The sequence below is a fragment of the Phragmites australis genome, chromosome 5 (genome assembly GCF_958298935.1).
Source record: "Phragmites australis chromosome 5, lpPhrAust1.1, whole genome shotgun sequence".
In the NCBI taxonomy this organism is placed as follows: Eukaryota; Viridiplantae; Streptophyta; class Magnoliopsida; order Poales; family Poaceae; genus Phragmites; species Phragmites australis.
The window spans coordinates 3,475,766-3,493,069 of record NC_084925.1 but is presented as its reverse complement, the minus strand read 5'-3'; the positions used below and the strand labels follow the sequence as shown (position 1 = coordinate 3,493,069).

General features: G+C 43.2%; 2 protein-coding genes across 4 annotated transcripts; both read right to left on the bottom strand.

The window, feature by feature from the left end:
- Window positions 1-413: 413 nt before the first annotated feature.
- On the bottom strand, window positions 414-4,204 carry LOC133918447 (protein RGF1 INDUCIBLE TRANSCRIPTION FACTOR 1-like). Its single transcript, XM_062362330.1, has 4 exons — window positions 3,662-4,204; window positions 1,588-1,662; window positions 1,276-1,416; window positions 414-1,146 (listed from the first exon to the last, which is right to left on the bottom strand). Exons 1-4 carry the CDS (start codon window positions 3,830-3,832, stop codon window positions 790-792), a joined length of 744 nt encoding a protein of 247 aa, XP_062218314.1. The 5' UTR covers window positions 3,833-4,204; the 3' UTR covers window positions 414-789.
- A 1,602-nt stretch (window positions 4,205-5,806) lies between these two features.
- On the bottom strand, window positions 5,807-11,965 carry LOC133917375 (uncharacterized). 3 transcript variants are annotated; one of them, XR_009909656.1, is made up of 3 exons: window positions 11,808-11,965; window positions 11,471-11,735; window positions 5,807-6,068 (listed from the first exon to the last, which is right to left on the bottom strand). XR_009909656.1 is itself a non-coding variant. In XM_062361279.1 (2 exons), exons 1-2 carry the CDS (start codon window positions 11,757-11,759, stop codon window positions 6,025-6,027), a joined length of 333 nt encoding a protein of 110 aa, XP_062217263.1. In that variant the 5' UTR covers window positions 11,760-11,960; the 3' UTR covers window positions 5,807-6,024. The 3 variants fall into 3 exon arrangements, 1 of the variants encoding a protein (XP_062217263.1); XR_009909657.1 differs by lacking the exon at window positions 5,807-6,068 and adding an exon at window positions 10,584-10,715; XM_062361279.1 differs by having other exon boundaries at window positions 11,471-11,960.
- Window positions 11,966-17,304: the final 5,339 nt, after the last annotated feature.

The following is a 17,304-nucleotide window of genomic DNA, read 5'->3' as shown; positions in this document are numbered from 1 at the left end:
AAAAGAGAGTAGCATTTGTAAGCACTCTCTCCTATTGGAGTAGTTAAAGGGGGATAGAAAGGTTTGGTAAAGCTGTCTCTGCCTGATCAGGGACAGATGACAGGTATCCAGGTGATTTAGGACCAGCATTGGCCACCTCTCCCTCACATCTCTCTTCTCTCTCTCTCTAGACTAGGGACACAAACAGTAGTCCACTGCAAAGTGAAGCGCACAACTCATCAAACAACACAGTTACAGCAACACGACTGAAGAGTTTGGACTGGAGCTGGAGGTGTGCTTCACATGCATGCTTTTGCTACCAGGGATAGACAGCTACATCATGTTACAAACCATAAGAGTTCTCAACTCATGAATACTAACTAGTAATCACTGTGGCACACAATGTACATTGCTAACAACATATAGTCCGGGGGATATTATAATTATATAGTTGTGGAAGTGTATGCAAGTAACCCTTGTTACATCAGAATACAAAATTGGTAGCCACCTTGTGCTTGTGGGGAAGCCCTGGCTGCAAAGTGGGCCCCACTTGCCAGTGCCTACCTAGGCCTGTAACAGGGAACTGCTTTGCCCTTTTCTTTGTCTCATCAGACAACCAACTGCCTTGAGATGGCCCTAGCTAGATGGATCACAAGGCCCCTCTCAAAGCAACCAATCAACCAAACAAACTCTCATCTCATCTCTCTACAAGACTAATCATAGGACTATTATAACACACTGCTAATAGCTAAGCTACCACCTTGATTGCAACTGCTACTAGCTACTTATAACTAACTGCAGACGTAGAGCTTAGGCCAGAGGTGACCTGTGGGGGGCACCCTTCCTTCTGTTGCTCAGTGACAGCACAATCTTGGGGAAGAACCCTCCCCCTTTCCTTCTCTTCTCCGCCGCCACCGCCTCGCCGCGCTGCCCACCGCCACTGACCCTAGTGTCACCATTGTCGCTCGACCCACCGCCGCCGCCGTAGTGGTGCATCGGGTCCTCAAGGATTGAGTTTGGGGTGACCTGCCCGCCGTCGGTGTCGTCGTCGAGGTCCGAGCCATCGACGCGGAGGTTCTCGAACCGCGGGAAGGCGAGCTGGTCCGGCTCGCCGTAGTACTGCAGGATGTTGGACAGGTCCCCTCCCTGCATCATCACATGATCCACCTGCAAATCACATGGAATTCATCAAGAATGTCATGGCCGCTGCACGATACCAGCTGCTACAATTTGGGTGATGATGTAACACTTGTGACAAGCTCAATCCGGCTTCCCAAAATGTGCTCCAGGGAGTACCTTGCAAGAGAGGGAGCAGAAATGGAAGGGTTCTTGGAGGATCCGGTCACATGTCAAGCAGACGTTGCCGGAGCCCTTGAACGGCCTGGACTGAGGCCTCGGCTTCAGGAAGATCACCTTCGCACTGTTGATCGTGTAGGACTGCATGCAGGGAATTAGCATGCCATTAGCACCACTAGAAATCTACAAGCATTATATTATCAGAGTACAAGTCTTTATAGTTTTAGTGCTGCTGAGTAGCTTAATTTGTTAAGAAATGAAAGTAAGAATGCTTTATCTAAGCAGGGTGGCTATCTGTAAACTTGTAATCACCTGAACATAAGAGCAGTCAATGAGCTTCTCGAGGTCACCAAGGCGGACGACGTCATGGTACACGTAGCGTCGCACCTAATTTCAGCAAAAAAAAACACGTAAGTGCATCGAGATTCGTGATAAACATGTTTAGGCCACAATTCTGGGTTCTAAGATAGTAATCAGTAGTACAACTCGATTGGGTAACAATGGTCAAAACCCATGCTTTGACCGGTCGGGCAGCGGCACTACTCTAGTCATGATCTTATCGTGGGAGAACCCAAAACCATGTACAATGACCATACTGTCCTTATCGGAGATGTCTCTACCCTACGCCTATCAAACTTTTAAAAATTTAACCATTAATAACTTTTAAAACATTAAAAATTTAACCATTAACAACTTTTAAAACATTTAGCTCCGTAACATAAAAATAATACGTATGAATTTATCTTAAAATTAAATATTTTTATAATAACTTAAACTTATTAAATTTTATAAATATATTCTAGTTAAAAATAATAGTCAAATTACACCTCAAACACTGAGATCGTTCAAAACAGAAGCGAGTACGTCAAAATCTGATCCAAGATTGGGGGCAGAAAGGTAAAACCAACGGAGGACAGAGCCTTGTCACTGGCAACTCAGTGTGCGTTTGAGAAAGTAGTACGAGGCCCCCCCAAAGGGAGGAACAGTATTGAGGCTCTGCTTGGTAAAAAAAGACAAGGCGCCAATTTACCATGCGCGCACATATGGTAAATCTGCTTGCCCCTGTCAGTAACAATTCCTAAGATACCCCATTTTTACCACCAGCGCGGCGGGGGGGTCAAGAACAGTTTGGATAACCAGGCCTTTTAATGGAAATGCTCACAAACAGAAATTTCTAGCAACCTCCGAATTGCTTGATATAATTCACACGAAAGGATAAGAGCACCTTGCAAAGGGTGAATCTAATTTACCATCAGCATGGCATCTGGTTACAGCTTTGATTTTTTTGGTGAACTTGCAGCAAGTAATTCTGCTGCAAGCAAGAGGATAAGAAGAACACAAGGAGGCATGCATAGCATTTGTGGAAACATGAATGATGCGGTGGAATTTTTCACCATGCAAGGCTATGGCCATTTCTAGTGTAAGGCCAAGAGGCAGTAACTCTAGCAACTTTTGCCTCTACACACTCACAGCAGAGTTACTCACAGCACCAACAAGTACTGACCAGATTAGTTGCAAGAAAGAAGAATGGAGAAGTGGCAGGAAGAAGACACGCAAATTGAAGCAAAAAGGGAAAAAAAGTAAAGAAAGAACAGGAGACGAGGATTTGCATGCGATGGAGTTTCTACCTTCCACCCAGAGAACTTACCCACACAAAGTTAATCACATTTACCTCGCTCCCAAATAATCCCATCACAAAGTTAAGTACGGGACTGTTCTTTCTTGTGCAAATTAGGTGAGAATTACAGCCTTACAGGACGCAATCATCCCCAAATCCAAAGCCTAAAGAAAGGACGAAAAGGTTTGCATGCAAGAGGATTTCTACTTTCCACCCACCGAATTTACCTAAACAATTCGTTACATTTACCTCCCGAGTAAGAATCATTTCCTATCAAAAAGTAGCTAAGAACCATTTCTACTGTATGTGCTTGCTACAAAGCATGGGATCGTTGTTTTGCGCAAATCAGGTGGTGGTTACAGGACGCAATCATCCCCTAACAGGACACATCAAATCGAAGCGGATTAAACTAAACCGGACCAAATCTAAGCGAGCAAGGAAGGAACAGCGCTTGAAAAGACAGCACAGGACAAAAACAAAAGCGAGATACACCATCCCTCTAGCCTCTGCGCCCTGTTAATAACTATTATTGATTTATTCATCAGATTAATTCGCGCGCAAGAACCGAGACCCCCCAAAGCTGCTCCTTTTCGCCCCAGCGATTGAACCAAGCAGAGCAACATCAAGAATTACTAGAAATTTCCGCTCCAAATGGTTACTGATAGAAATCAAAGGTGGAAGAATCATGCACTGCGGCATGCAAGAAACCAAGAAACATGGTGAGATGGGCACGCATGGCAAGGAAAGAAGGAAGAATTGGGTGGCAACCTGGAGGAGAGGATGGTGGCGGTGCGCGGGTGCGCAGTGGGGGCAGATGCTGGCGCAGCAGCCGAGGCAGAAGATGTTCTTCTCGTTCTTCTTGCGGCTCTCGTGCGCGGGGCAAGCCACGAAGAAGCTCTCCGCCACCAGGCCGCCAACCCACCCGGGCCTCATCTCCATCTCTCTCTTTCTCTAGATCTCACCCTTGAAGGAGCTGCTTGCTACTCCTCTCCTTGCTGGGAGGGAAGGAATTCTCTTCTCGGTTTGATCACTCTTTTGTTTCTTGGCAGGCAATTCTCTCTCTCACACACACACACTAGTTCAGTGGTGCTGTGCAAGGGCGTACATGTAGATGTGGGTTGTCTTGTAGTTGTGTCTAGATAGATAGAGAGAGGAAATGCTAACCAGGGGGCAACAACTCCATTGGAGACTATTTATAGGAGGGAGAGAGAGGGAGGAGGGAGAGATTGGTTGATGATATTCTTTTTTTATTTGAGGGAGGTTGATGATATTCTTGAGGACGGCTTTGGGTGTCATGGTGGTATGGTACAAGTGTTGGGGCTGGTGAGCTTGGTTCTCTTCTTGTTTGAAGATGGCAAGGCCCTCCATGCCATGCAATCTCAGTGAATGACGGGTGCATCAGAAATTCAGAATGGTTATCGTCAACCTGGAATCATTCCTCGTTAAATTTTGAACTCGCACACACCATCTCGTTTCGGAATGATGTCAGATGATTTCGCACTCTGGTGACTGATTTAGAGTGAAATTCACGCATAAAAAACTTTCGATAAACGTTGCTGGCTCTGAAGTTCTAGGAACCTCCGGTCCAAAAATTACTCTCTGTGTATCTCATTGAAATATCTTTGCTGATGACTGCTTGATCCATTGTAATCTCCCAATTAAAGGCCGGTTTCCAGGTTGTTTTTCATCTCTGAAAAAGGAGAAATCTGCTTTTCCCCGTTGTACAATCTATCCCCCTCTGCTTTCGCTTCTTGTTTTTACATGCCGTTTGGTTCGGCTTCTCTCTCTTCTAGGAGGACTCAGATCCTTACAGTACTACAGAGAATCTTGATGCTTTTTTGAGGCTACCTGCCATTTGTAAATTTGAGCTTAGTTTTTCCATGGCCCTTTGGTCCGCCTTCTCTGAGTTCTCTCTCGTTTGGCAAGTCGTACGGTGGCATGCTCAGCGTTGGTGTCTTATTAGGGTTCCCATATGTATTGCATGTTACAATCCAAAATCATCTTTTAAGATAGACACGCGAGTACAAGTATAGATGGTAGATCTTAGCTTGCACTTAAAAATATGTGTGGATGAATGTGTGCTATGAGTTTAAATACTGTAACTTGTACTTCGATAGTCTAGTAAAAATTTGAGCTCAGTTTTTCCCTCCTGTTCCTCCCAGTTGGCTGTTGGGCGAGCAGAGCTGCAGAAAAAGCGAAGGCGTGCACATGATCAAACCAAATGATTTGTACTTGTGTTCGGCAATTGCTCGGCACGAGGTTTGCGATCTCTCGTAGCACATCATTGGCCGTTCGTCGTGGTTGGCCCTTGGCCGTAGAGTATGCGTGTCTGTTGCAAATATATGCTCGGATAAAAACGGCTTTGATTTGGAGCGGTCCATCTGATCACCTCGCCTAAGTACGAAGAAGCTATTGCATGAGAGCCTCATCTCCCCATCGATGATCCGCGTGCAACGGTGCAAAGCTTGCCTGTTTGGAACGCCCGCAATTCCTTACGGGTTTCACGAGTAACTTTGTAATTTGTGCAGGAATCGTATGGAATTTCTGTATTCCAAAGAAGGTCCTAGGTGTAACGAACCCGGATTTCATACCTTAAAATCCAAGTCTTGTACCTCTGTTAGCTCCAAAATGTTACCGATAGTATCATTTCATACATAAACTATAGAATAAATACATCATTCATATTAGCAACCACTTACGTATTTCACACACGTGAAAACAATAATACTGTGATAGGAGTAAAAAATTCAAGAAACAAAATAATAATTGAAAAAGAAAAAATTGAAGATGCACCTCTATAGATGAAAATAAATAATTGTGTATTAATATTTTTTTAATGCTAATATAGCCTAGTCATTGTATGTTTCCAAATTGACGGGAAGTTTTAAAAAAATTGAGAGGAGGAGATAGGAGACCAACTTCGATTATGAACATCTTAATCGTATAAGATATACAGTGAAGATCGTTTGAATATATCACTACTCATCTATTTTTATTGGAGCATAGCTTACAACAATGAGGATTAAAACCAAGACAAAAGCCATAAGGCCAAATACAAAAGAAGAAACAACAGCGTAAGTTAATCCATTGGCAACTTGTCGGCAAACATGATCCCGGTCTTCTAATCATCTTCAACACTGGAAAGGTTGTAGTTCCACTCTTCCTCGTCTGAACTCTGAAACAACAAGAAAGTAAAGTATGAATACATTAAGTTCTCGGCAAGTTTGCCCTACACTATATCAAAGGGGTGATAGATGTATAAGGATTTTAAAGATCATCTTCAAGAACCTATCTATTTAGCGGACTCTGTATCTAGCCTATCTCCAAGAGCTAAATTTAAAGGTTTATAGATCAAAAATCATTCTTTAACACTCTGTATCTAGCTTCCTATATTTAGCAACTCCTTATCCATCTTCGTCCGCTCGCTACTTTTGGGAAGGGGGAGTCGACTCCCTATCCTCCATTTTCGGCCATCCTGCACTCGGCCTCCCTCCCACGCTCGTCTTCCCACGTCAGCCTGCCCGCCCATCGTCCCAAGCCAGACCACACGCCCTACAGTGCCCGGCGTCTGCCATCCCACGCCGCCCTAGGTTGCCTCCGCTCCATCTACAACGCCGCCGTTGCTCGAGCAGCAGCCCTCCTCCAGCTTCTCCCCCGCTCGGCCAACTCCGCCACCGGTGCGCAAGGCTACAACAGAGGCAGCGACACGAGGGAGAGGAGTAGAGGACCAGCAGCTTCTCCTCTCGGCAGCAGAACCGGCGGCTTCGCCACTCAACACCACGTCGTCGTCGTTCCACCACCTTCCCTCCATCTACGACGTCATCGTCGCTCGAGCATCAGCTCTCCTCCGGCTTCTCCCCCGCCCGGCCGACTCCGCCACCGGTGCGCAAGGCTGCAAAAGAGGCGATGCCACGAGGGAGAGGAGAAGAGGACCGATGGCTTCTCCTCTCGACAGTAGAATCAACGGCTTTGCCACTCGACATCACGTCATCATTGTTCCAGCATGTGGTACATCCCTCCTCATCCTCTTTCTCCTTCCCCCTTCCTATATGGATGAATGGATGAATGATGCATGTACCAAGAGGTGAATGGGTGAATGGATAGCACTGCAATGATGGAAATAGCAGTGATGAAATACTAAATCGTGAGTGCCAGCTTTCTAATCTTTCACCTTGACATGCAATCAACCAACAATGACGATTGGCTCTTTCGTCAACAACGACAATGCACGCAGGGGTACGCCAACCCATCAAGATTGGCCCAACCGATGACGCATGGGGGCGCATGCTTCCTGGTGGATCTAACACCACCAACAACTCACACAACTCAAGCACAGAGGGGTGTGAACGTCTGAGCCAGCGCCCGTGCAAGAGCAGCAGCGAAATTGGAGAAGGCGCGCACAAGGGAACGTTTGGAAGGTGCCTATGTGGACCAATTTTAGAATATAGGGAGTTATAAATTGGGCATCTGTTGGAGGAGGAGATTTGAAGGAGAAAATATTTTTATGATGCCTCTCACTAAATGAAAAAAAGTCATTAGGGACAGGTGATAATCAGCATTAGTGACGGCTCTCGTACCCGTCACTCTTATCGCATCACTAATGATAGGTCATTAGTGACGGGTGATTATTAGTAACAGGACATAATCGTGACCCATCACTAATATTCAGTTATTAGTAAAAGGTCGTAATCGTGACCCGTCACTATTGACTGAACATTAGTGACGAGTTGTAATCTTGACTCGTCACTAATGACTGATGAATATTTTTTGTATTTTTAGATAAAAAAAGTCAAAAAAATATTTTTCACTCGAGCCATCCCAACGTAGGTCCATCCCATATGCCTCACAAGCCACACTTTTTTCACATTATTTTCAAGTTTGTGTTCCATAGGAACAGAACCCACGATCTCCTACTCGCGCGTATTGTGATAGAAACCAGATATTTTATCCTTTTAACCTTCTTTGCCGAAGATCATTAGTGATATATCATAACAATGACCCATCACTAATGACTAATTTTGCTAAATTTTGTCGAGAGTTATAATTTGATAGGTGATCCGGAGTGCATTCGGTAAAACGGACATAACTTTTGCATACGGACTCTGATTTAGACTTTTTTTTAACTCTATGGACATCTAAAAAAAGTTACATCCGTTTCTCTCTGACTTTGTCGAGTCTGGAGAATTTTTCAAGGCCAAAAATGACTTGAAAGATTGAGTTCTCGTTCCGAGAAGTTTCTGCATCATTTTCGGAATGTGCGTTTGTATCTATAGCCACCACACCTTATATCAAACTTAAGTAGAAATGTACAATGAATCCTATTCTAGTGCTGCTGAGGTGAGAAAAATAGGAAAAAAATAAGTAAAAATAAAAAATATTTGTGAATACCATCATTAGTGACTGGAGTTGTTCATTAGTGATGGATTACAAGTTGACCTGTCACTAACAACTGGCATAGGATAACCCATCACTAATGAGTAGATCATTAGTGATGAGTCAGGTTGTGACCCATCACTAATGACTGGCTTAAGAGACCCATCACTGATGACCTTATCGTTAGTAACGGGTCACAACTTGACGCGATACTAATGACTAGCCTAAGATGACTTGTTACTAATAACATTATCATTAGTGACGGGTCATAATTTGATCTGTCACTAATGATTGGCTTAGAACGACTTGTCACTGATGACTTAGTCATTAGTGACGGATCACAACTTGACTCGTCACTATTATCATCAGTGACGTGTCATATTACGACCCAGTGATGGTTCTATATTTGATCCCAATCAGAATAGACATTAGTGGCGTATCTTTATAACACCTGTTAAGCAGTCGTCACTAATACGATATCTCATTTACTTGTTTCGTCTTTATACGAGGATATAGGAAATCAATTTTAGTGCCTCCTAAGATGCTCCTTGCATAAAAGAGCATTTTTATGATTTTGTAAACCAGTGCAAGAAAAGGGTTGAAAACAGTTTTAAGCCAAGCCTCCAAGTTAAAACAATACTATTAAGTGGACTTGGTGGAATTAACCCGTTCCAACCAAGTTTCAAGTTTTAACGCTGGGAGTCACGGCATCCCAAGACCACGACTCTGATGCCGGAATCGAAATCACGGGCCACACCGCCCTTTCGAAAGAGAGGGAAGGAGAGTTCGTTGTGTGACATTCCAAAGGCATTGTCCGTGACCAAGGACAAAGGAGAGTTTGTACAACTGTTCTCACATAATGTGCAACCTAGGACGTAGCTAGCGTCTGGATGCACAACAACGAAACCATCCAACTATAGTACGCGGATCCTCTACCATAATCGCGATTATTGCAGAGAGTTACTGTTTTTTACAGTGTAATGTGTCTGCACTACAGTACACTGCATTAATTAAGTGTGATTACTGTAGTAAAGTACTGGAGCAACGGTCCTCCCGTTCACTGTAGCGGTGGTTTCTACTATTTATAGGTACTGTAGCATTCATTTGGTCGCCAGATTTTGATCCGACGGCTGTAACCATCCTTAATGCACATCACTGTTGATCCTCTACTCCACTGTAGAGGATCCCGATCGCCAACTATATAAGAATAACACTATCTCGTGTCTAAAAAGTCTGATATGCCTTAAGGCCTTTGCGGTAGTAAGGGATTACTATTCGGCTAGTCTGCAGAGGGAAAATAACTCAAACTCTGGCACACTTCTTCGGTCTCTACGGGAATTGTGCTAACCCTACATGGTCTTCTCCACTAAGTCCGCCCACACGACACATGTGGTTTGTACGGTAAAGGCCAAAGAATCGTGGCACAACATTCGGTCTTTTAAGATTCTGACTCGTGCCCGCGTGAGAGTAATCTGTCTGATAACACGTATAATCTTAAGAAATACATGTTTAATTGTCCACGTATACTGTTTTAACTTAGTCTAACGGATGCAAATGTTAGTTTGAGCCACGAGAGAAGCTTGATTCGAGTTTCTCTCCGTAGCCTAGCTGCATCCACTCATATATATAAATATATTTATTAGTATTATAAAATTATTTTTATATAAGTAACTAATTATATGTTCAACTCTTGTATCCGTTTATACGACCTCTAATTCAACGAATAAAAATTCAGCTAAAACTCTTATTTTTAACAAATATATTTCTGTCCAATCTGTATATACACGATCCATTCGAATAAAACTTATGGAACGTCCAATGACACCCTAGAGGACAAGGGCAACGAACTTCATCCACACAACTCATTCGTACCACACGGTACAACTCAGAGATCTTGTCCCTCGTGAGTATCCACCACAGATACAACTTGTTAATGCCCAAACCATTTCCCCATCTATGCCCATTACACGCACCACCCATCTCACCCCCACCAAATCAGGTTATTGTTGTCTTTTTAGTTGACAAACACACACACAGCGTCACATTTCAAACCATTTACACAAAACCAGTTTAATGGTGACAGTGTAAGCAAACAGGGGTAACCGTGCAACTAAGCATGACTAAGCAACAATAAGCTGTAAAGCAACCATCCTAGGTTTCATATATGGTGGAGCAGGATAAATCACAGTTATAGCTCTAGATAGGAATAACTAAGCAAGCATTTAAACTAACGCATATGTTCCATGCATGAGATTTCACAGTCAAAGTATAATCCTACTTTGAAACATCAGAGCAATATAGTCAAGAGAAGTAGGGACCTGCCTTCAAAACTGTACTCTTCTTGACTTCCGGTCTTTCTTTGAATCACTAACTTACAGGTTTGCTTAATAGTTTGGATCCTTGTATCTCACTTCTTCACACCAGCGATCAATCATTCGGAAATTACAGCCTAATATGCGAACAATACAAAAAGACGACAAATGAACTTCAAATTCAAATTCAAAACAGTTCCAAAATCAGTTTCAAAAGAAATCTAAATATATTTGACTGTTTTGTTTGGATAGAGGATGATTTTAAAGGAATTACAGCCAAAGAATCACTTGAATCGGAGCTGTGGATTAGATATGGATTATAGAAGGATATCTGGAAATAAATCCCAGAAAAGAATAAAGGGAAAGGAATATTCCTTGCTGTCGTAATTTCTGGATTTACCAGGATTTTAGGATTTTTTCAAATTATGACAGGTGGGACCGGTAGGATGATTCCAGGTCCGGTCTCCAGTCTACGGTCCACAGGGCTGCGACAGCATTGCGGGTCCCCCTATCCTTGCGTGGCACACACGTGGCACTGCCACGTCGGCTCACCGATGCGAATGGGGAAGCTCTTTCCCCGGCTTCCAAATCGGCGGTGGCTCGCCGGACTTCGCACGATCGACGGCGGCAGCGACGGATCGGGCTTGCGGCTATTAGGATGAGTATCTACTCCCTGCTGCGAGCTCAGCTGTGGGATCCTTGTCGTCGGTTTCGTTAACAGGTCCGCGGCAGTGCGGTCTCAGACCGTTGCCGGAATCGACGACAGCGGCGGCCCAAAACGGGAAACAGCACAGGCGCGACAACTATGGCGAACCCAGCATACAACGCTCGAGCGCTAGCCTACCCATCCATCTACTTACGCGGGGTTGGGAAGAAGAGACGGGTCGCTTACCTGGGACAGTAGGTAGCGGCCAGGGTCGAAGGAGATGACGAGAGGAAGAAGACGACGGCGATCTGCCCCTGGTGGTGACTACGCCCTGGTTCACGTCCTTGGCACTCCTCGTATTCCCGTCGACGCAGAGCTCTTCGTCGGACAAAGAGAGGTCGAAGAAGACGGCTTCACGTCCGTCTTGGTTTGGCGACGAGCTTCGTTCCTGGGTCTCTGTGTACGCGTCCACGTCTTGCTCCGCGTTCCGATCGACTCCGTCCACGGCGGCCTCCAAGAAGAAGCAGTTCATCATGGCGTGCAAGGATGAGTACAACACGGTAAAAACGTCTTGGAAACTCACCGGGGCGATGGTGAGCGGCGGCGGAAGTTTTCGGCCGGAACTGACCTCTCTGCCGATTTCTCTTTATCCCGACCCCGAGAAAAGACAGGAGCATCAGGGACAGGTTCAGCGCAGAACGCAGCATCGAAGGCATGAAGCCCGCTTGTCAGAAGCCATTACTACAAAATCTATTTTTCAAAACACCTAAATTTTATTTCTACAGTCAGTTCGTAGGACCAATCATTTAAGAAAGTGGCTACGGTCCTATACGGCTGTGAACCGTCTGTGAAAAATAATTTTCACAGGCTGCTCTTTATATGAATTGTCTGGAAAAATTGAGATATTTCCACAGGATTTTCACAGGCGGTTTACCTAATAAACCGTATGTGAAAATAGATTTTCACAGGTGGTTTACCTAAGAAACCGTCTATGAAAATCCATTTTCACATGCGGTTCCTTAAACCAACCGCGCATGGAAATGGTTTTTCACAGGCGGTCTGTTTTGCGCCTGTGAAAATCGTTTATTTTCAGAGGTCTTCGGTCCCAGGCGGGTGCGCTAAACGCCTGTAAAAATATGTTATCACCCGCCTGTGATGACGTTTTATGTAGTAGTGAGCAGTGGCACACGCGGCGGCGTTGCACCGGTGTCGGGGAAAAAGATGCAACGGAGTTCTTCCCCTTGGGGTTCTTGAGGGAAGGAACCGGCGGCAGAGTCAGGAGGAGATGGGACAGGTGCTCATGTTGGTGTGTGCTCTGGCCAGGCTGTTGCGAGGTGAGAGGGAGCGAGAGGAGCAGGGCCAAAGCGTCAGGGCTCACGCGCCGTGCGTGGGCCCGATGCTGTGCACGCTGCTCTTCCTCCAGGAGCTAGGAAGAGGATGACGCCACACGACTGGTAGGTCCCACGTGTCAACCAAATTTAGACACGTGCCAGTTAAAAATGGAATAGTGTGTATTCGGCACACGGTGTGCCGAAATACATTTTTTTGGTAACCGTGTGCCGTTACATCATATCGCGTCACATTTTACTTTTTCTTTTCTTTTCGCTTTTGATTTTAGCTTTATGCTGTCGGCCGACCGGTTTCATGCCAATTTGCATCGCGCGCGGCAGGACGACGGCTATAAAATGGCTCCCTCCCCTCCATCTTCTGCATTCGTGCAGAGCGAGCGTGAGCAGAGCGAGTTGGCTGTGTGAGCAGAGCAGCAAGTGAGTGCTAGCGCAAGCAACATTTGAAGCAGCAGTCGAGCGCGAGGAGCTGTAGTGCAGCAGCAGTCGAGCGCGAGCAGGAGTAGAGCAGCAGCGCGTGAAGAGGACAACCTTTCATAATAGTAAATACGTAGATAATATATGTACGTAATATATAGATTATAAAATGTAATTAGAGTAAGTAGAGTATTTATTCCATTCGAATACATTGGTTAAATGGTATTAAGTTGATAAAATAGAGTAGGTATAATATTTGCATATTTTATGATGTCGTAACAGAATCTTCTATAGTGCAACAGTAATTTTGATCCTAGATTATGTATGTACTTAATATTTAGATTAGAAAATGTAATTATAACAAGTAGAGTATTTATTCCATTCGAATATATTGGTTAAATGGTATTAAGTTGATAAAATAGAGTAGGTACAATATTTGCATATTTTATGATCTCGTAATAGAATCTACTATAGTGTAACAGTAATTTTGATCCTAGATTATGCATGTACTTAATATTTAGATTAGGAAATGTAATTAGAGGAAGTAGAGTATTTATTCCATTCGAATACATTGGTTAAATGGTATTAAGTTGATAAAATAGAGTAGGTATAATATTTGCATATTTTATAATCTCGTAACAGAATCTACTATAGTGTAACAGTAATTTTGTACGTAGATTATGTATGTACTTAATATTTAGATTAGAAAATGTAATTAGAGTAAGTAGAGTATTTATTCCGTTCGAATACATTGATTAAATGGTATTAAATTGATAAAATAGAGTAGGTATAGTACATACATCTAAGTAGTTATTTGCTCATTTATATTTGTTTAGCAAAGACGCTATGACTATCTATATTTATTATGGAAAACGGTAACCATCTTACCCTGATAGCCTTGACTGGCACAACTAACATTCTTTCGCTAATGTACGTCGTCACTTTCCGCCGTCATCTTCAGATGATCAATGATACAAGGATTAATATTGTGCATGCTCAAACATACCTAAGTGTTAAGACTGCCCACCGCCTTAGAGACTATATACTTTCTTTCTCATACATTTTGAAATGTACAGTTAAATTAGCAAATAATTTTTAATTTTGTTGAAAGTTACTAATTACATGAAATGACAACAAACTGGTACATAAAATAAAGTGTCAACTCACCGAGATAAAATGACAGTTAAATTAACAACTCGTTTTAAATTTAGTTAAAAGTTGTCAATTACATGAAATAACAAAATACCGGTATCAGATGACAGATGCGAACCGCGACCAACCACGACTATATTTGCCAAATAAAAAACACTCAAAAAAATACACACTTCCCTGTATTCGGCATACGGTGTGCCGAAAATGCCTTTTTCGGTACATCGTGTACCGAAAAACGATTTTTGGCATACCGTGTGCCGAATACAGATGCTAGATTCGTGAATACAGAAAAATATTATCTATTTTAATAAATACGTACAAGTATATTGTACAAATTCATATTTTTGCCGTTCTCTACTGGTAAATTCCTATCCAGTACAAAGATATGTGAGTCCATCGGAGCAGGATTTCAATTTCGTTTTACAATTTTTATTTATTCAAGTAAAGATCAAATCGAAATTTTGATCATTTATCGTCTTCTACTCCGTGAGTTCTTTATGGTTAGTAAAAGAAAATTTTAAAATTAGATATTTTGCTATCTCCAAAATTCACGAAATATATAGAAATAGCTCATAAACAACACTGCAATAAATGGCTGTAGGCGCATGTTCTTGCCCCTCGTGTGTATACGTACGTGTGTACGTATGTTTGTTCATCAATCGTTACTGTGGTTGTTTATCTCCCTTTTAGTTAGAGAAAAAGCATTGATTAGGTGTCCTCCTTGATATATAGGTGATGATACCCTACTTGATAAGTGAAAAAATAGAGCAAGTAGCAAATTGAGTTCTTGATTTCGAATTTTCTTATTGAAACATTAACGTCACATTAAATCTGTACCGATAAGTGATATATTCTCGATTAAGCTTTTGTAAGGAATATTGTTTTTTTAAATGAACCCAACGAGCTATAGCTCGAGCCGACCATATATTAAAGAAAAAGATAGTTAACTCAGTTTATAAGGAAAATCGGGCTCGAAAATCTAACAGATGTATGGTTCCAAAGAGGAAAACCGGCGCTAAAACCCCATGATGACAATACGACCTCAACTCAACAGGTGACACTCATACCAGAAGGTACAACCAGACAACACACTAGACCAACTCAACTCAACTCGTGCGCTTACCAACTGGACAATAGACACCCTCACAAACTCAAGTCAGCAGAATCCTACTCCCACGTCACACCTCTCTACATCCTCACAAACTCGGTCGGTGGAGCTCTGCTTCCACGCTGCACCTCTCTGTCATGCAAGTCGGCAGCATGTCGCTTGGGTCAAATCATTGTCGTGAAGCGCCAAAAATAATGAAAGTCGCCGTGAAACGAGGACGTAGGGGTCAAACTACAGAAAGAAACAGGTAGACATCGAAGAGTACGGTGGGCATCCAAGGTGACGCCTTTAAGAAGGGAACGATGATGATGTCATCGTCGTCGCTCGACCGGAGAGCCGGTCAGGGTTTTCACCTGGAGGAGCCGCAAAGGGGAGGAGACGCTCCAATGATGCCTTTAGGAAGGAGATGACGCCATAAGACACCAATGTCATCGGCACCGGGAAGGCTTTCGCCCCTGAATCCTCCATCCAAAGACCGCACAAGATGGCAGAAGCCAACAAGACCACGCCTGGCCCGACAAACCAATAGACCGGAAAGCCGCACCATCCTAATGCCTCCCATAAGCCAGAGACCCCGCAGCCCCACTGTTACGTCCCAAAATGCTAATTACGTAATTAGACAAGCATAATCATCATCGCATGTATTTGCACGTGTTTGTCTATCAAAAACTGATTAAACTTGTCTCAAATACCTTAGAGTTTGTACAACTGTTCTCACATAATGTGCAACCTAGGACGTAGCTAGCGTCTGGATGCACAACAACGAAACCATCCAACTATAGTACGCGGATCCTCTACCATAATCGCGATTATTGCAGAGAGTTACTGTTTTTTACAGTGTAATGTGTCTGCACTACAGTACACTGCATTAATTAAGTGTGATTACTGTAGTAAAGTACTGGAGCAACGGTCCTCCCGTTCACTGTAGCGGTGGTTTCTACTATTTATAGGTACTGTAGCATTCATTTGGTCGCCAGATTTTGATCCGACGGCTGTAACCATCCTTAATGCACATCACTGTTGATCCTCTACTCCACTGTAGAGGATCCCGATCGCCAACTATATAAGAATAACACTATCTCGTGTCTAAAAAGTCTGATATGCCTTAAGGCCTTTGCGGTAGTAAGGGATTACTATTCGGCTAGTCTGCAGAGGGAAAATAACTCAAACTCTGGCACACTTCTTCGGTCTCTACGGGAATTGTGCTAACCCTACATGGTCTTCTCCACTAAGTCCGCCCACACGACACATGTGGTTTGTACGGTAAAGGCCAAAGAATCGTGGCACAACATTCGGTCTTTTAAGATTCTGACTCGTGCCCGCGTGAGAGTAATCTGTCTGATAACACGTATAATCTTAAGAAATACATGTTTAATTGTCCACGTATACTGTTTTAACTTAGTCTAACGGATGCAAATGTTAGTTTGAGCCACGAGAGAAGCTTGATTCGAGTTTCTCTCCGTAGCCTAGCTGCATCCACTCATATATATAAATATATTTATTAGTATTATAAAATTATTTTTATATAAGTAACTAATTATATGTTCAACTCTTGTATCCGTTTATACGACCTCTAATTCAACGAATAAAAATTCAGCTAAAACTCTTATTTTTAACAAATATATTTCTGTCCAATCTGTATATACACGATCCATTCGAATAAAACTTATGGAACGTCCAATGACACCCTAGAGGACAAGGGCAACGAACTTCATCCACACAACTCATTCGTACCACACGGTACAACTCAGAGATCTTGTCCCTCGTGAGTATCCACCACAGATACAACTTGTTAATGCCCAAACCATTTCCCCATCTATGCCCATTACACGCACCACCCATCTCACCCCCACCAAATCAGGTTATTGTTGTCTTTTTAGTTGACAAACACACACACAGCGTCACATTTCAAACCATTTACACAAAACCAGTTTAATGGTGACAGTGTAAGCAAACAGGGGTAACCGTGCAACTAAGCATGACTAAGCAACAATAAGCTGTAAAGCAACCATCCTAGGTTTCATATATGGTGGAGCAGGATAAATCACAGTTATAGC